This window comes from Crocuta crocuta, unplaced genomic scaffold, assembly GCF_008692635.1.
Source record: "Crocuta crocuta isolate KB4526 unplaced genomic scaffold, BGI_CrCroc_1.0 scaffold254, whole genome shotgun sequence".
NCBI classification, from domain to species: domain Eukaryota; kingdom Metazoa; phylum Chordata; class Mammalia; order Carnivora; family Hyaenidae; genus Crocuta; species Crocuta crocuta.
In genome coordinates this window covers 506,286-526,240 of record NW_027530004.1, presented here as the reverse complement: position 1 = coordinate 526,240, position 19,955 = coordinate 506,286, and the positions used below count along the sequence as shown (strand labels likewise).

General features: G+C 38.7%; 1 protein-coding gene across 2 annotated transcripts in view; it reads left to right on the top strand.

Annotated features, from left to right (window-relative positions):
- Nucleotides 1-512: 512 nt before the first annotated feature.
- NCAPD3 (non-SMC condensin II complex subunit D3) overlaps nucleotides 513-19,955 on the top strand; it is a 70,487-nt gene continuing 51,044 nt past the window's right edge. Inside the window, exons 1-11 of one of the 2 annotated variants that reach the window (XM_077763693.1) lie at nucleotides 513-620; nucleotides 2,996-3,150; nucleotides 4,581-4,743; nucleotides 12,698-12,882; nucleotides 13,520-13,684; nucleotides 13,792-13,853; nucleotides 14,056-14,143; nucleotides 15,870-16,003; nucleotides 17,414-17,486; nucleotides 18,785-18,910; nucleotides 19,041-19,293. In XM_077763693.1, the coding sequence (XP_077619819.1) occupies nucleotides 557-620; nucleotides 2,996-3,150; nucleotides 4,581-4,743; nucleotides 12,698-12,882; nucleotides 13,520-13,684; nucleotides 13,792-13,853; nucleotides 14,056-14,143; nucleotides 15,870-16,003; nucleotides 17,414-17,486; nucleotides 18,785-18,910; nucleotides 19,041-19,293 (1,468 nt within the window). In that variant the 5' untranslated portion in view covers nucleotides 513-556. Of the gene's footprint in view, nucleotides 621-1,257; nucleotides 1,299-2,995; nucleotides 3,151-4,580; nucleotides 4,744-12,697; nucleotides 12,883-13,519; nucleotides 13,685-13,791; nucleotides 13,854-14,055; nucleotides 14,144-15,869; nucleotides 16,004-17,413; nucleotides 17,487-18,784; nucleotides 18,911-19,040; nucleotides 19,294-19,955 lie in introns of those variants that run through there. The other variant, XM_077763694.1, reaches the window with a different exon arrangement.

Genomic DNA, 19,955 nt, shown 5'->3' with positions numbered 1-19,955 from the left:
AAAATTAAAAGAATTGCAGATAGCTTTTCTGACTAATTTTTTGTCTGTTTGTTTGTTTTCCTTTATTGGTTTAGTTCAATAAACGTTAGGCTACCACCCACTTTCGAATATGTACAACGTTCGATCGCTGACAGGGTAAAGGTAGCCCTTTGACACTCACGGGAAATGTCGCTTGATGGGGGTAAAGGTTACATTTAATACAGGAAAGATCCTGTTTCAAATTCCCCTTAAAGCGTCGTCCCATTAAAAAACATAAGGCGAGAAAAGCGCTTTCAAGCTTTAACTTAATTGTCGACCCCCACTTTTAAAGGGAAACCTTAAGAAATCACCCCGTGGAACCTTGGTTCAACCTACAGTCCTCGGTCCTCCCCATTCTTTGCGCATGCGGCAGAACACTTTGCTCATTGGTTAATCGAGTGGAAACGGCTGGGCGCGATGATTAGTCGGTGGGAAATTCCCCCACCTTGTGATTGGTCCGCAGGAACGCCTTGGAGCGCGCGCGGGAGCGAGCTTTGAAAGTTGACCACCGCGTTGGCTAGCCGGTCCTTCGGAGATAATGGTGGCGCTGCCGGGCCTTGGGAGCGGCCTGCAGCCCTGGTGCCCGTTGGATCTCAGCCCTGGTGAGGAAACGAGGCCGTGAGTGTCGGGGAGGCCGAGCTGAGGTGCTTTGCAACTGCTGCGTTCCTCTGCCCAGGCCTGGGGTGGGGGTGGGGCGCTGCTCTTGTCAGAGTCTGGAATCTCCAGGTCTGTGCACTCCAGGGCATTAGCGAGCCGGCTCTTGAATAGGTGCTCAACCTAGTAAAGGAACAGAAAAAAAAGGGGGGGGGTGCTTATATTGTCTGATCTTTTAGTTCCTTTTCATGTTTTCTCGGCCTTGCTTATTCCGCAGATCTTCACCGACAACCTCATCCATTTTTGGGGTTTTAAATAGCAAATCTATTTCTTCGTTCAGACTTATTCCCTGAACCTAATGTTCGTTGGTTTAAATAGATATCTCACAGGCACCTCAAACGTCGCATGCGTGAAACGGATTCCTGAAGCCAGCTAGTGGTACCAGCCAGTCCACAAACCTGGGAGTCATGACATTTTTCCTTCATCATTCATGCTTGTCCTCACCTCAGAGATGTCTACCGGGTCCTCCTCGCTCCTTTTGCTGGTGCTGCTGTCCAGCAGCAAGCCCTCAGAGCCAACCTATGCAACTGAAGTATCCAAGCCGCTTTCTCATGCTAACTCCTTCAGCCCATTCCCCCACACCTCTACTGGGATCACTTTTGAAAACACCAACGTCACCCTGTCAGGTCTTTAAACCTTTAATGCGTCCCTTCTATTTCTTAAATAAATGACCAAATCTTTGCCATGCCCCGTAAGAGCTTTCACCATTCCCTGTAGTGTTCTTTTCCAAGAGCATAACCTTCTGAGTCAAAATAGTGGGTGGGATTGGTTCTACAGCTTACCATCTCTGTATCACTGGGCAAGATGGTTAACCTTGCTAAGCCTTAGTTTCCTTACATGTCAGATGGGAAGTATAATAATATCCACCTCACAGGAGTTTTGTGAAGATTGATTTAGTACCTGGCACATAGTAACTGCTGAATACTAATAATGACTCTCCCCCTTCACACTAAGACTGAGTGCTGTAGCTATTTTGTACATTTTTAAACAGGTTATACTTTCTTTCTCTTTGTTCTTTCTGTCTGGAATGCACTTTTTTTGCACTTCTTTCCCTGGTAAATGCCCACATTTAGGTCCAATTGAAGCAGAATCATTCTTCCCACCTCTGTCATCCTTCCCACCTCCCCCATAATATTTTTGTTATGCTGTGTAGTGTTTTACATACCTGTTACTGTTTTAACAGTGATTCATTGTAAAAATAATGATAGTAGCTATCATTTATTGAACTTTTTTGAGAGAGAGAGAGAGCCAGCGAGCGAGCATGGGGGAGGGGCGGAGAGAGGGGGCACAGAGGATCCAAAGCAGGCTTTGTGTTTACAGCAGCGAGCAGCCTGATGTGGGGCTCAAACTCACCAACTGTGAGATCATGACCTGAGGTGAAGTTGGATGCTCAGCCAGCTGAGCCACCCAGGCTCCCCTGAATTTGTTTATTTCCTGACACCAGATCTTTTCTTTTTTCATTGAGACTTGGGTAGATGTAATCCAGAAATGAGGTAAGAATACTGGTTGGTATACATTTAAAATATGCGTATGAAATAATTGGGAGAATATATGAGAGTAAAAGAGACAGGAAAAGATACAAGAACATTTTTAGGAAGAGGATCATATTTGTTAAGAGAATGATTAGGAAAGAGTGAATGAATAATTAAAGTATGGTAAACAGTCAGTTGCTTCACATGCCCCTTTGTGCTATATACTTTATTTGGGTTTATTAACTTGATTGTAAGATTTTTACAAAGGGACATCTGAGGCAGTCTTTTGTTAGCCTCTCTTTTCTCCAGAATGAAATTATGGGGTGGCCATATCGTTAGTGTTTTGATGTGTCATGCTGTAAAACTGTCATATCTAAAATGTGTGTTCCTTCTTGATATTTTTAGAAGATGATCAGTCTAATAGCAGCTGTCAGTTCTGATTTAAAAAAGATTTTTTAACCTTTTCAGCTTTCTTTTAATTATGCTACACCTGTATTGTATAGTTCTATGTGAATTGTGGCTAGTAACTTTCTTCTTTTTGAATAACCTACCATCTAAAATGATTGGTGTAGGGGCACCTGGGTGGCTCAGTCAGTTGAGTGTCAAACTTTGGCTCAGGTCATGATCTCATGGTTTGTGGGTTCGAGCCCTGTGTTGGGCTCTGTGCTGACAGCTCAGAGCCTGGAGCCTGCTTTCGATTCTGTGTCTTCCTCTCTCTCTGTCCCTCCCCTGCTCATGTGCGTGCACGTGCTCTGTCTCTCAAAAATAAATATTTAAAAAAAATTTTTTTAAATGATTGGTGTTTTACTTGTGATAGACGAGTTATTAATTTCATTGCATTTTCCCACTAGAATGGGTGGACACAGTGTGGGAACTGGATTTCACAGAGACTGAGCCTTTGGATCCCAGCATAGAAGCAGAAATCATAGAGACTGGATTGAACGCATTCACAAAACTATATGAAAGTGTTTTCCCCTTTGCTACTGAAGAGCATGGATCTACCGAGGTAAAGAAAGGAAGGAAAGAAGGAAGAAAGAAAGAAAACCATTTTTAGGTGTTAGAAGTGGAAGATGAAAGCCATTATTATAATCTAAAGCTTAGTGTTTATAGTATACGGTTTGTAAGGAGTATGGTAAGAATAGCATAAAGAATGTGGTTCATTTGTTAGAAAGTCCTAATTGCTGAAAGCTAAGTCAGGTGGGAAAATTGCAGGTTCGGTTTTAGGGTTTTGAATGTGAGATTCTGTTAGGAAATTCTTAGAGAGATGTAATGGGTCACTGGAGATGTGAATTGGAAGACTAGGAAAGAAGTGAAGAAGTGCAACAATGCATGAGGTCAGGGAGGAAGAGAAGAGGACAGGACAGGTTTGAAAAAGCTGGACGAGGGTTACCTGCATGCACACAATCAGAATGTAGGGAGTGTTGATATGAAGACCAGGGAATGGCCAAGTACCAAGTGCTGCAGAGGTCATGGGCAGACAGAGTTACCCTGCAGAGGTCATTAGATCCTCCTTGCAGGTCACCGTTACAGGAAAGTGGGGTGGAGCTGAAGTGGCATTAGGAATGAAGAGGTAACTGCTATAAAGGGAGGAGGTGATTTCTTCCAGAAGTTTCATGGTGAAAGAATCCAGAATGCTGACAGGATTTTAAATGGGCTCTTCTGTAAAAGTAGTACATGCTAAGTGGTGTGGCAAAGCCAAGGCATTACCTGCCACTTTCCCTGTCTTCAGGGAAGCAGGAAGTATAGAGTCTGATTGCTTGAACTTTCGTGGGCCTGTGTTTTTTTTTTAAAGGTACTCCCGGATAAGCCATATTTAGTTCCTGCTGTTTGGTTTATAGAAATAACCCGTTTCCTCGTCATGTGTTCAATTGGCAGAACATGGAACAATGATCCAATTAATAAAATAGTGGTTTATAGTCCAGGGTGTATTTCCTTTCTCACCTTGGCTACTTATGAAATCTACTAAGGTAGAAACTTTGAGGTATTTCCTTTCCTGCTCCCATTGCCCATAGGGCATTTACATTTAAGTAAATGGCTCTAATTTCTTCAGTTAGTAGCTAGAGTGATAAATGATTCTGAGTACATTTAATATAGGTAGAGGGGTAACTTGTTTGAGTAAACACAAGTAGAGTGTCCCAAAGGTCTTAGTATAGTTTTTGGCTATGATAATTTGAGAAATATATACGCTTCAAACCTATCCCCAAATTATTTTGAAAATCTAATTTTTAAATTTCTTGTATACTTATTTTTATAACTTTGAGTACTACATTTTGATTTGTTTTTCAATCCCTTAGAAGATAGCAGACATAATTAGGAGCCAGGTTGGTCTTTTTTTTTTTTTTTTGAAATAAGGTACTAAATACTTGCAAAAGTCAAATAACAGGAGATTTTCCACTTTCTCTAATTATTGGCTTCTATGTTTCTCCCTCCCTCCAGAGCATATGGACCTTCTTCATTGAGAACAGTATTTCTCACAGGGCACTGGTGGCATTGTTCTATCACTTTGTTCAAACAGTCCATAAGAAAAGTGTCAGTGTGCAGTATCGACAATATGGCCTTCATGCTGCTGGGCTTTATTTTCTGCTGCTGGAAGTACCAGGTATTTATATATTTTATATGATAAGATAAATATTTTTTTGTTTTAAACTTCTACATTGTTTTGAACTCTTATATTTCTTTTCTCACTTCTAAAATGAGGCAGGAGCAACCCATCTCACAGATTTGTTCTGCCAATTAAATGGAGTAAGTCTGAAATACATGGCATGTCATAGTGTTCAAGAAACGTGCTTCCCTTGTTTCTTTAAGTGTGTTTGTTTTCTAATATGCTGTGTCTATAACCTAATACAATTAATATGAGAGGGGTAAGGCTGAAGGGGTTTGTTTCCAAGCTATAAGAGCTGCATTCCCACCCACCTCCATCTAGTATAAAAACCTGATACCGCCCACTCATCTCCTGATTTCCCATCCAGACTGAGAAAGACTGCTGGGGAGTCATTGTGTTATATATATATATTTCTCTCCTATGCAGATATGGAAAAATAGGTTAAAACCATTCTAATAAAGAAAACATGAGAATAGCTAGTAATGCTTAATGAAGGAAAGCACAGGAAAGAAGTCTATTTATGAGCACTGTTCTACTTCCTTTATTGTCAGAGCACTCAGGTGGCTGTTCCTCCTGTGAGCAATAAAGGAATCCCTTCTACACACCCCAAACCTAAGGCAAGAGAGCCTGGAACAATGGGAGATGTGGCTGGAGAGCCTAAAGTTCATATGGACAAGAAAATCACAAGATTAGTCAGCATTCATGCTGCTTGTCATAGTTTACACAAATTCATTTGTAATAAATGTTAAGGATTTATTCCATGTGACTGGGAATTGGTAAAAAGACATATAAAGCCTTGAACATTAATTTGTATTATTATTAAAGCTCCTAATCATGACTTTTGAAATAGGTTCCTAAAGACGAGTTGCTAAGCAATATCTCAGTTGGAACTGAGTTGTCTCACAGAAGAGTGGTGATTTTAGGAACCCAGTTTTACTCTTCTCTTCCCTTGCTAGGTGCACATCCTTCTGATTAAGGTTGAGATTTATGCCAAAGCAGAGTGTTGTTCATTATCGGCTACTTGAATCTTTCCAGAGAGTGTTTTTGCTAATTACTTTCTGTCTTTAAATGTTTCCAGATTATAGTTGGGATGCTGTTGATACTTCATTTTTAATCATAGTGTGTTCTTTTTCAAGATTGTTTTGTTTATTCTGAGTCCCTTTTATTTCCATGTGAATTGTAGGAATTGCATGTCAATTTCTGCCCCAAAAAAGGCTTCTGAGATTTTGACAGTTACTGCACTGAATCTGTAGATCAATTTGGGGAGTATTGCCATCTTAACAACATTACATCTTCTGATCCATGAACGCAGAATGTCTTTCCATTTAGGTCTTCTCTAATTTGTTTCAGTGATATTTTATACTTCCCAATGTACAGCTCTTGCACTTACTTGGTTAAATTTATACCTAAGTATTTTATTCTTTTCTGTGCTACTGTAGATGAAATTGTTTTCTTAGTTTCATTTTCAGAGTACTTACTGGTAGTGTGTAAAAGTACAATTTATATACTTATTTATTATTTAAGTATAGTTGATATATAATGTATTAATTTCAGGTGTACAATATATTGATTGGATAAGTCTATATGAAAAGTCTGTACTTCCTACTATACTCACCACTAGTGAGGCTATCATCTGTCACCATTCAATGCTGTCACAATACCATTGAGTATATTCCCTGTGCTGTGCATTTTATCCCCATAACTTATTCATCCTGTAACTGGAAGGCTGTACCTTCTACTTCCCCTCACCCATTTTGTCTGTCTCCCTAGCCCTCTCTCCTTTCCCCTCTCCCAACCAGTTTGTTCTCTGTATTTATGAGTTTGTTTTAGCTTTTTTTGTTTTCACATATATGTGAAATCATATGATAATTTGTCTGACTTATTTCATTTAGCACATACCCTCTATGTCCATCTGCGTTGTTGCAAAAAGCAAGATCTCATTCTTTTTTGTAGCTAAGTAATATTCCATTACTTCCATCTCACATCTTCTTTATCCATCCATCTTTCATTACTTCTGTGTCACATCTTCTTTATCCATTCATCTATCGATGGAATCTTGGGTTGCTTCCATGTCTTGATTATTGTAAATAATGCTGCAGTAAACATAGGGGTGCATTTATATTTTTGAATTAGTGTTTTTCTGTGGATAGGTTCCCAGTAGTGGAATTACTGGATCTTAGGGTATGTCGATTTTTAATTTTTGAGGAACTTCCATGTTATTTCCTTTCCGTGGTGGCTGTACCAACATTACCACCAACAGTGCACGAGGATTCCTTTCTTTCCACATCCTTGCCAGCATTTGTCATTTTTTGTCTTTTTGATTTTAGTCATTCTGGCAGGTGTGAGGCTATATCTCATTGTGGTTTTAATTTGCATTTCCCTGATGATTAGCAATTTTGAGCATCTTTCATGTGCCTATTGGCCATTTGTATGTCTTTTCTGGAAAACTGTCTATTCAGGTCCTCTGCCCTTTTTTAAATCAGAGAAGTACAGTTGATTTTTTGTTACTGATCTCGCACTCTGCAACCTTGCTGAACCTATTTGTTGTTACTAGTAAGAATTTCTATGTATAAGATTATGTTGCTTGTGAGTAGACATAATTTTACTTGTTCCTTTCCAGTTGGGTGCCTTTATTTCTTTTTCTTGTCTAATTGCCCTGGTTAGGACTTCCATTATAGCACTGAGCAGAAGTCAGGAGGTGAGCATTGTGTCTTGTTCCTGATCTAAGAAGGAAAACTTTCAGTCTTTTGTCCTTTAAGTATGATATTTGCTGTAACTGTTTTGAGGATCACCTTTATAAGGTTGTTATTCCTAGTTTGTTGAGTGTTTTATTATAAAAGGATATTAGATTTTGTTATTTGCTTTTCTGTATCTGCGGGATGATAATGTGGTTTTTGTTCTTTATTCCAATAATTGAGTGTATTATGTTGATAGATTTTCATGTTAAACTAATTTTGCATTTCCCTCATGATAGTATGTAATCTTTTTTACATGTTGTCAGATTTTATTAGCTAATATTTTATTGAATATTTTTGCATCTATATTCATAAAGAATACTCTTTTTTTGATATGCCTTTGTCTGGCCTGGGTTTCAGGATAATACTAGCCTCATAGACTAAGTTGGGTAGTGTTCTTGCCTTTTTTATATTTTGGAAGTATGTGAAGAAGTGGTTCTTCTGCTTTTAATTTTTGGTAGAATTCAATAGTGAAATCATGTAGGCCTGGAGTTTTCTTTGAAGGATTTTTGTTTATAGAATCTGTGGTGATATGTCCTCTTTAATGTCTGATTGAAAATTTATATTCCTGTTGTTGTTGTTGTTGTTCTCATCCATCTAGATAGAGGTTTAGTAAATGTATTGATCCTTCCAAAGAACCACTTTTGATGTTATTGATTATACTCTATTCTTCGTCCATTTCTTATTTTAGTGATTTCGATCTATTGCCTTCCATCTTACTCTGATTTAATTTGCTTATTCTGATTTCTTAAGGTGATTGCTTAGATCTTTGTCCTCTCATACTTCTCTTATCTGGCAGATTTCCCTATGTATTGCTTTATCTGCACCCTGCAAATTTTGATGATTTGTTTTCATTATCTTTGAAGCTAAAGCAGTTTTTTGATTTTTCTTGTGATTTCTCCTTACGTCTCTGAGTTATTTAGTAGTGTATCCAGCTTCAAAATATTTGAGGGCTATTCTGAAATGTTATTGTACAGTTGACCCTTGAACAACACAGGAGTTGGGGTACTGACCTCTTCTGCAGTTGAAAATCCATGTTTAACTCTTGACTCCCCAAAACTTAACTAACAGCTTACTGTTGACCAGAATTCTTACCAATAACATAGTCAGTTAACACATATTATTGTATATTTATTTCATACTGTTTTCTTACAATAAAGTAATAGAGAAAAAAAATGTTATTAAGAAAATCATAAAGAAAACACATTTACAGTACGATACTGTATTTATTGATACCATAAGCTTATGTTATCTCTTTACAAGATGAATTGTCTTGCTGTGAGTACCTATATCAGTGTTGTCTTATGGGATACAAAACACTGTAGATGTTATATGTATTATTAACACTAGACAAAGAAATAAAAAGATAACATGGAAAAAGAATTCATATTTATATATAGGTATAATGATTCGTGCATTGATAAGCAGCAATATGATTGCTTTATGGTAGCCTAGTATAAGTTTAGTTCATGGGAGCCTAGCCTATATACTAATGAATGAATCATTACTAAGTTTTTATGGCACATAGTATTAAAGCTGTATTCATAATGCTGCATTGGAAACATAATTACATTAAAAAAAACACTTAACCTGTGATGATAGCTGATACATAGCGCCTTCAGTTACCAGAGAAAATGGCATACTATATGGTAATGTAACTCTTTAAAACTAAAGTTCTTTTTTTTTTTTTTTTAAGTTTATTTATTTATTTTGAGAGAGAGAGCACATGTGGGATCAGGGGGAGGGACGGAGAGAAAGAGAACACATCCCAAGCAAGCTCTGCACTGACAATATGTTAGCCAATATGGGACTCAAAACTCCCAAGCTGTGAGATCATGACACAAGCTGAGATCAAGAGTTGGAATGCTTAACCAACTGAGCTTTCCTGGCTCCCCTGAAACTAAAGATCTTTTTAAAGTTTATTTATTTATTTTGAGAAAGAGAGAGAGAGAGAGAGAGCGAGAGCGAGCAGGAGAGGGACGGGAAGAGAGCGAGAGAGAAGATCCCAAGCAGGCCCTATACTGTCAGCGTGGAGCCTGACATGCGGCTCAGACTCCCAAACCATGAGATCATGACATGAACCAAAATCAAGAGTTGGACGCTGAGCCAACTGAGATACCCAGGTGCCCCTAAAGTTCTGAGCAGTAAGAAGACTAACACATTATTAATTTTATGTTACATATCACTCACCTTATGCCTATGTAAGGAAAGGCTGTCCACTTCTACCCAAGTCTTGTACATGTTGTTCTACACAGTCAATACTTAGGCAGTGATGATGAGAACACAAAAGCACCTTGTATAGTTCTTGCTGTACACTTATTAAATGTTCACACAAAGATACACATGCACAGACCATTGACTGTACAGCATGATGATTATTTATTTTTCATTAAGTGGAAGTGGACCATCAGAAAGGTCTTCATCATTGTCTTCATGTTGTGTAGGCTGAGGAGGAGGAGGAGAACGAGCTGGGGTTGGTCTTGCTGTCTCAGGAGGGCCAGGGATGGAACAGGTGGGGAGGCAGAAGGAAAGGCACATGCAGTGTCATTTCGCAGAAATACACTGTAATTTCCATCTGAATTTTTGCTTTTTCATTTCTCTAGAAATGTTTCTGTATGGTCCCAACTCTTCATCATTTGTTGTAGTTTCAGTGCCCATATCATAGAAGAGTTCATGTCATAAAAGAAAGGAGTCAAAAGCAGTCTTGAATGACTGGAACCCTTCTGCCAGATTGTTTAACATCAATTTGTTTTCTGGCACTGCTGCTGCTTTTTTTTTTTTTTAATGTTTATTTATTTTGAGTGAGAAAGAGAACATGAGCAGAAGAGAGGCAGAGAGAGAAGGAGTGAGGGAGAATCCCAAGTAAGCTTTGCACTGTCAGCACAGAGTCCAATGCAGGTCCCCATACCATGAACCATGAGATCATGACCAGAGACGAAGTTAAGAGTGAGAACTTAACTGACTGAGCCGCCCAGGTGGCCCTGGCACTGTGTCTTTTTCCTCACTGTCTGGCACTGATTCAGAGGCACTCATCTCTAGTAGGTCATCTTCTATTCATTCCTGAGGCCTGGGGCCTGTTAGCTCTTGAATTTCTCCAAGATCCATNTCTCTCTCTCTCTCACACACACACACACACACACACACACACACACACGTTTTTTGCCATATCCACAATCTCTTGTGTGATTTCCGTGATTGGCTCTGTCATAAGTCCTGTGAAGTCATGTACAACATGTGGACAGTTTTCTCCAGCAGGATTTTATTGTTTGGGACTGGATGGCTTTCATGGCTTCTTCTGTAACAACGATAGCATCTTCAGTGGAGTAATCCTTATAGACTTCGATGACGTGCCCTCTGTCAGCATTGTCTTCCATAGGGTTGACAATCCTTTCCATGGAGTACCATGTATAATGAGCCTTAGAGGTCCTTATGACTCCTTATCTAGAGGGTGGATTAGAGATGTGTCTGGGGGCAAGTGGATCACTGCCTTTTGTCTTGAACTCATGGGATTCTAGGTGGCCAAGGACTTTGACCAATATCAAAAGAACTTTAAAAGGCGGTCACTTACTGGCAAGATACTTCCTGACTTCAGGGACAAAGCACCAAGGGAACCAATCCAAAATACGGGTTTTCATTGTACAGGCCTTCTTGTTTTACAACCAAAGGACTGTCAGCTAGTGTTAATCTTTTCGCTTCAAGGCTCTAGGGTGAACAGCTATATAGAAAAGGGCAGTCCTGGTCATAAACCTGCCTGCATTTGCACAAAACAGTAGAACTGATCTATCCCTTCCTGCCTTAAATCCTGGTGCTCGCTTCTCTTCCTTCCTAATAAATGTCCTTTGAGGTGTTTCTTTCCAGAATCAGTCACTTTTGTTTGCATTATAAACTTGTCCAGGTGGATGTCCTTTCTCCTCAGTGATTTTCTTAGCGGTGTCTGGGACTTGTCTGTTTGCCTCTTGGTTGGTGCAAGCTGCTTCTCCTGTTATCGTATCACTTTTTAGGCCAAATCTCTTTCAAAAGTTACCAAATCATCCTTTGGTGGCATTAAATTCTCCAGCTTTAGATCCTTCACTCCCCTTTTACTCTAAGTTGTCACATATGACTTTGCTTTTTCTTGAATCATATAGGTATACCTTTCTAATAACAATCCTGCCTAAAGCTTCATTTTCTTTCTTTTTTTTTAATGTTTGTTTGTTTTGAGAAAGAGAGCACAAGCAGGGGAGGGGCAGAGAGAGAGGGAGAGAGACCGAGAATTCCAAGTAGGCTCTGTGCTGTCAGTGCAGCGCCCAGTGCTGGGCTTGAACTCACAAACCATGAGATCATGACCTGAGCCAAAATCAAGAGTTGGACACTCAACCGAGCCACTCAGGCGCCCCTAACACTGCATTTCCAATTTAAGATAAAAAGGTATTTCACAAAAAGTATAAGGTGCCTGCTGGCATAGCTGCATCAGTGGCTTCATGAATTTTCTTTTTTACACTCGTCCTTACAGAGGATGGTATTATGCAGCTTCAGCTGCAGCCCTCAGTCTGTGGTACACACCAGGCTGCTTCTTGTAATGTCGTGACTTCTCTTTGTTTCTTGGGAGCACTTGACTAGTGGCACTACGTATAGGCCCCATGTTGGTGTTCACAGTTTGCAGTTCTGGACTAAACACAATAAAAAATATTCAAGAATGGCAAGAAATAACTTTTTCCTGCAATACACAGTTTACAGTAGAGACATCTGCTTACATGGAGATGATTAGTATCAAAGTGTGTTAAGTGGGTACTCACACTATTCAAGCTCATTGCAATGTGAATGGGAGGTGGCTATAAAATGGTTACAGTAGGACAGTAGTTGTATACCATTATAATTTGATACTGCATCTTTGTTTACATTTCTCTCAACTGTAAATTCCACCACATACAGCCTGTGTTGTGTGTATGAGTTTTGATAAATTTTAACTTTTTTGTTATTTTGGGAGCACCTGGGTGGCTTAGTCAGTTAAGCATCCAACTCTTGGTTTTGGCTCAGTTCAGGCATGATCTAATTGTTTTGAAAGTTTGGGGCCCACGTCAGGCTCTGCACTGGCAGTGTGGAACTTGCTTAGGATTGTCTCTCCCTCTCTCTCTGCCCCTCCCCTACTTGCACTATCTCTCTCTCAAATAAATACATAAACTTTTTTTTTTTTAAAAAAAGACAAATCTAACCCATTTTTTATTCTTTATGACTAGGCAGTGTAGCCAATCAAGTATTCCACCAGGTGATGTTTGACAAATGTATTCAGATTCTAAAGAAGAGCTGGCCTCAGGAATCTAACTTGAATCGGAAAAGAAAGAAAGAACAGCCTAAGAATACTGAGGCTAATCCAAGAGGTAATAGGAAAAGAGGAAAGCCACCCAGGAAAGAAGATATTGAGGTAAGAAATAAGTGCAATAATAAAATGTATCCATACCAGCACATGATTGTGATTTAAGAATTAACTTTATATTAAAATGTGACTTCAGGCATTGTGATTATAACCAAATGACCCTAAAGTATTATCAGGTTTCCAGTGTGACTTTAAGTTGCTTCTCAGGCTTCATTTGCTGCTGAGAATATATATCTCTACTTTGTCTTTTTCCAGTCTCCCCATAATCTCTCCCCAGCCTTGTTCCCAAGTGTGTTTGACAGCGTCTGAACAGGTATATTTGCACATCATCTGTGGTCATCAGACAGGATGGTTGAAGTGTCCTGAGGACTCATGTCCATAAGAGTGTAATGGGTAACATTAATTCCAAATTCTTGTGTGTTGACTAGGTAGAGAAAACTTCCAAGAAACATAAGAATTCCCATTGACACATAAATGCGGTCATCTACTGTACAGTCATCCAGCCTAATGATTTACTGTTCTGGCTGTAGAGACAGCAGTTAAGGGACCTGATCAGGGTCCCATGACCTCAGAAGCTCAGCAACCACTGGAGTTTAACGGACTTGATCTGAGTACATTGAAAACCATTGGACAAAGTGTTAGGCATTACTATGCAGTCACCTATATATGTTGCTTTATAATCTAGGTGGATGAACTAGAAGAACAGGAAGATGAAGAAAGTATTTGTTTTTCTGCCCGAGACCTTTGTCAAATTCGAAATTCCATTTTTCACCTTTTGAAGAATTTCTTACGGCTTCTGTCCAAGTTTTCCCTGAAAGAAAAGCCACAGTGTATACAGAATTGTATAGAAGTAAGTGAAAATTCCAAGAAACCTTGGGGCAACTTCAAAGGGCAGAGATGTTGGCTAATACTTAATGAACAGGAATAAACAGGCCTCTTCTTGGTTCTGTTTTACAGGTCTTTGTTGCATTAACTAATTTTGAACCAGTTCTTCATGAATTTCATGTTACACAGGCCAGGTGAGCCACTTAATTCTCCCAATGCTGAAATTTAAATATAGTGTAATAAATTTTGCTCTTGCAGAAGTATAAATGCCATTTTATCCTAATTGGTATGTAGGTAGAATTTATTCATTTGGATGTGGTTTATTATAGGGTTAGTGAATATTCCAAGTAAAATCATATCCATTAACTAATCTTTTGTCTTTTTTTTTTTTTTTAGAAGCCTTAACCAAGCAAAATACGTACCAGAACTGGCCTATCATGGATTGTATTTGCTATGCTCCCCAATTCATGGAGAAGGAGATAAGGTAAAGGAGACAAGTATTTAATTTAGTTCCTAGTTGAATTGGAAGAATCTGAATCACAATGGAAAACCATTGGCAGCATTTGATGTAATGCCATTTTAAACTAGGTCATTTTCACGACTCTGTATCATGCGTAGCATAAAAAGCATCACCACTTCTATTTGCTGCCTGTTCTTCATAACCAAACTGATATTCAAATACTTGGAGGCCATGGCAAATTATTATTACATTTCATACATAAAAAAATGGTTCCAGTGTAGATTAGGAACGAAGAACACTGAACAGAGTGTTACATTTAGAGAAATAGTTACCACGTTGTTCTGAAATGAATAGACGGTCATGGAATTTTCAAGTTTTCCTTGGCAGTGCTTGGCAAGTTTCATGTGCGTTTCAGTATTTCTATAGCATTCATATCATTTTAGTTGAGAATTCTATAGAAATATTACTGGTTCTCATTCCTGATTAGTATTCATATGTAGATTTTGCCCCTTGAGCTACCTTATCAGTATCACTATTGAAATATTGGAGACAGGGTTGTTTAAGCATTATGGTATTACTACACTTGGATATCATTAATAAAACAAGGTTTTGCAATAATGTGATAGACTGAGGGCATATGACTTTTCATGGCTGTGCTACACTTAGTTTCTAGGGCAAGTTACATGGTGGTTAAGAAGGTTTGAGGCTCTTGGGCTAGGTTTTGTACACCTGTGTTTCAAGTCTGGCTTCACCCCCCTCTAGCTGTGTATCCTTATATGAGGTACTCAACTTTTCCAAAGCTTCAGTTTTCTTAGGCGTATCAGGAGGAGTAAGTGAAAGAATGCCCTTCAGATGCTGAGCATAATGCCTGTTGTTTAGAAAATGTTCCATATTTTATAATTTACTATACCATTATCATTTCTGTGTTTAAAGTATGGCTGCTTTTCACATGAATGCTTTCAATTTCCATACTCTTGATAACATTTTTAAAGATTAGCGGAATTAGGAAAGCTATGCCTTTAGGTCCACAGTGCCTCTAAAGATGTAGGATTTTTTAATTGTGAAAGTATTAACTTGATGTTAGATAGTGTCAGGTTTGGCCAGACCTTTAATCACTTGACTTTGGACAGTTACCCTTTGGAATCTCTTTTATTAGGTATAAAGTGGAAATAATAATATATATATGAAATAGGAATGCCTTGCTTACCTCCTGCAGTTTTTGTGAGGTTTAAGGTCAAATATAGTAAAATCTAGTCATATATATGAATTTAACATAATACCTGCCACATATTTGTTTTTCAGTACATGTTTTATTTACAGGATGAATGAATTGGTTAGGTGAATATATTATATAAGATGATATATTGGAAGGTGCACTGTAAACTTCAGGAAAATGCATGTGTATTCTTGTTTTTGTAAGAGATTCTGTGAGAGATTATCAGTAGCATTTTTTTGCCATTTAGAACTGGCAGTTAATTCTCTATTTGCCCTAATTTCAGGTTTGTAGTTTGAGAGGGTGCAGAGAGAAAGTAAATGATACTCCTGTCATTATCTATAAGCAGTGTTTTCATACTGTTTCCACCATGTGTTTATTGAATACTTGGCAGTTGTTCAAGAAACACATTGCCAGTGGTCACCCCAAAACTGTGTTAACCTGACTTCTTAGACTGGTTTACTGTGGTCTGCATGTCTATCTTCAAGGCCCTTGAATTCTCCATTATGCCTTAAATAGAATTTTCTTCTTTTCCAGGTTATAGGTTGTGTTTTCCATCAAATGCTAAATGTGATATTAATGGTAGAAGCAGGTGAAGGAGCCCATCGTGCTCCACTTACTGTTACATCATCAGCGATCAACAGTAGAAACCAGGCAGTCCAATTCATCAGGTGAAGCACACACAGCTTGGAATTTTACTCTCTGTATCACTCTCCCTTAAGTCTTCTGGGCCCTGTATGACCGAGGCTTCTGACACCTATGGAAACTAACAGATTTCTGTCCTGTTGTGGTTTTGTGGATCGAAGTAAAGTACCTCAGAGTTCCTATGGTTCATGTGGTTTGGGTCACTGTTGGGAGCCTCTGCACTGGAGAATTGTTGAGAGATACAGAATCTGTAATCCATGGGCCAGCACCAGCCTCCAGTTTGATTCCCAACGCCTGTAAGGTCAGGCACTGAGCAATGATAGTTATTTCTTTCATGCTTGATCATCTGCCTCAGTGTTTGCCTCTCTTACAAAGTCTGTCTCATCTTTCCTTTTTCTATTTCTGTCTTCTGAGTCTCTTTCTTTTTGTTCCTTGCCCCCTTTTCTTGTTTCTTCTCACTTTTCCATTCCCCTCCCCCTACAGGCAATCCTTCCTAAAGGGAAGCATTAAGTCGATTTTTACTTCTTTAGTTGATTGATAGAGCAGTTTTCTCTCTGAATCACTTAACTTCACCTAAAAACTTCTGTGTCACAGCTTTATTGGGAAAGACATATTTGCTATGTCACTGGATTTTCTTTCCCTCCTTTATTGAATATTTGGCATGCAATATGGAGGGGGTGGAATGAAGCGGTAAGTATGTGAGAGTGTATATATGCCTGCAGGTATTCAAGGGATGCAGTGTTATTGGAGATGAGGAGTATAGTTGCTGGAATCCAGGCATGGGCTGTCACATGATCATTGAGCAACTATCTCTTGCTAGGGATATTTTTATTTTATTTATTTTTACTAGGGATTTTTTAAACATTACCTAAGATACTTTTGGTTCTTCCATTAACAGCTTGTAATGTCTCCAATTTCAGTAGTATACATCTAATGGTACAGATAAACTTAGCACTAAAGATGGGTCAAATCTAGGCATTACAATAACCTTGGGTTAAAGTTTGGAGAGGTACTGTTACAAATCCAATGAAATAGTAGCATTTCACTGAACTACCACACGGTGGTGCTGTACCTTAATCTATTATTTACCTGGAAAGGGTACACTGTATTTTTAGTTTTAATGTGAAATTCAGTAAATAGTAAAAATTTTGAGTCATACAAAAATTGCACATTTGCTCCTCTCTGACTGTAGTTGTCTGCTTGGCACCAGCTCTCTAAAACTATACATGGGATGTAGTGAATGGTTTTTTGCTGTGACACTCCGTATTCTTTATTCACTGAGATGATGCTCGTAAAGTGGAGTAAATATTTGCAGTATTCAGGCTTTCTAAAACACAGGGGTCATGGTGTTTGAGAACAGAGTCAAGAAAAATTACTATTTTATGTATTCATAGGTGTATTGTAAACAATGTGATTTTTATTTATTTTTTTAATAGCTCACTTGTGGATGAACTAAAGGAGAATATATTCCCAGTCCTTCGTATTTTACTCCAGCACATCTGTGCCAAGGTACCATTTGTTTTAATAATACTAGTAATAATAATAAAAGGGCACCCGGGTGGCTCAGTTGGTTAAGTATCCAACAATTGATTTTTGCTCAGGTCATGCTCTCACAGTTTGTGAGTTCGAGCCCTGTGTCACAGCCTGTGCTGACAGCACAGAGCCTGCTTGAGATTCTCTTGTCTCCTTCTCTGCCCCTTCCCTGCATGGACTCTCTCTCAAAAATAAATAAATAAACATTTAAAAAAAAGGTTCTCCAAAGAAATAATAATAATGATAAAAGTATAAAATATGTGTGAAGGTAAACATCTGTTTGGTTCTTTTTGTTTTTTTAATAAGTTTTTTAACGTTTATTTATTTATTTTAAGAGAGCACACAAGCGAGCAAGGGAGGGGCAGAGAGAGAGAGAGAGAATCCTCAGAGAGAGGGGGAGGGGGCGGGCAAAGAGAGAGAGGGAGAGAGAGAATCCGCAGCAGGCTCCGTGGTGTCAGTGCAGAGCCCAGTATAGGGCTCAAACCCACAAACTGTGAGATCATGACCTGAGCCGAAACCAAGAGTCAGGTGCTTAACCAGCTGAGCTACCCAGGTCCCCCATGTGTTTGTGTGTATATTTGTTTTGGGAAAGAGTCTGTTATCATTACGGAAATTAGTTTTAGTATTTTCACTACATGTTCCTGTGGCAGAATATTCTTTATTGGGTGAAAAACTCTTTTTATTTTGGAAAAATTCACACATATAAATAGAATAGAGTGATGTGCACCCATCTTCAACAATTTTGTGGCATTTATACCCTTATAAGGTATAACTTCCCCAACACATATGAACACTGGGGTTTTTTTTTTTGAAGCAAATCCCATCATATCCATTGATAACATAAATATTTCGTATGTGCCTCTAGAGGATAAGAACTCTTTAAAAACCACAAAATACACCACACACCAAAGAAAATATATAATGATTCCTTAATGTCATCAAATATCCAATTTTCAAATTTTTATGATTATCTCTTACATTTCTATAGTAGTTTAGACAGATGATTCTTAATTTGAACCTAGTAGATTGTAGGAGGTCTATGAACTCTCTGAAATTATGTGGTAAATTTGTATTCCTGAGGAGAGGGCTCATAGATTTCCTGTAGTTTAGTTTTCAGAGGAGTTTGAAACCTAAAATTTGTTAGTAATTCTTATAACATTTAAAGATTCACCAAATAGTTACATTCACTAATTTTCCACTTCTGTCACAACATGTGTCTTAGTTGTCCTACAGGTAGATATTGGCTGAATGGCCTCTCACTGTTTATGTTTCAGGTGACTGACAAATCAGAGTACCGGACCTATGCAGCCCAGTCCCTGGTCCAGCTGCTCAGCAAACTTCCCAGTAGGGAATATGCCACGTTCATTGCCTGGCTTTACAGATATTCACGAAGTTCCAAGGTAGGAGATAAATCTGCATAAAATCTTGGTTCCTGGCTTAACAACCTCCTGACAGCCAGATCGAATATGCAAGGGATCCTTTGGTTTTTTATTCCGGTCTGATGGAGATTTTTATATTTTGCTTTATCAGATCCCACACAGGGTTTTTACTCTTGATGTTGTCTTAGCTCTGTTGGAACTGCCTGAAAGAGCGGTAGATAATACTCTCTCCTTGGAGCATCAGAAGATCATAAAGCATAAGTTCTTGGTGCAGGAAATTATATTTGACCGTTGTGTAGACAAGGCACCAACTGTCCGCAGCAAAGCACTGTCCAGTTTTGCACACTGCCTGGAGGTGTCTGTTACCACTGCATCGGAGAGCATCCTGGAATTTCTGATTAACAGTAAGTGTGGTGACAGTTGTGACAGGGAGCCTGTCTTGTGTTTGTGAAGAAACTGGACTGCAAGGGAATTATTGTTGTTGCAAAAGTGATAGATACAGTATGATATACTATTACCCTCATAAACCTGTATCAGTATATTTTATTGTGAATAACTTTTTAAACACAGTCATACCTTGGAGGTACTCTGGGTTCCTTTCCAGGCCACCCACAATAAAATGGATTTTGCAATAAAGCAAGTCAAATGAATTTTTTGGTTTCCCAGTGCATACAAAAGCTGTGTTTTCACTACACTGTTGTCTGTTAAGTGGCACTAGCATTATGCCTTAAAAAAGTACATACCCTAATTAAAAAATATTTTATTTCTGGGGCACCTGGCTGGCTCAGTTGGTAGAGCATGCAACTCTGGATCTTGGGATTGTAAATTTGAGCCCCATGTTGGGTGGAGAGATTAATTAAAATAAGTCTAACAAAACAAAACAACTTTATTGCTAAAAATGCTAACCATCATAATGAGATTTTAACAAGTTTTAATCTTTTTGCTGGTGGAGGGTCTTGCTTCTATGCTGGTGGTTGCTGAAGGTTGGGGTGGCTGTGGCAATTTCTTAATAGGACAATGAAGTTTGCCACTTCAGTTGACTTTTCTTTTAGCAAATGATTTCTCT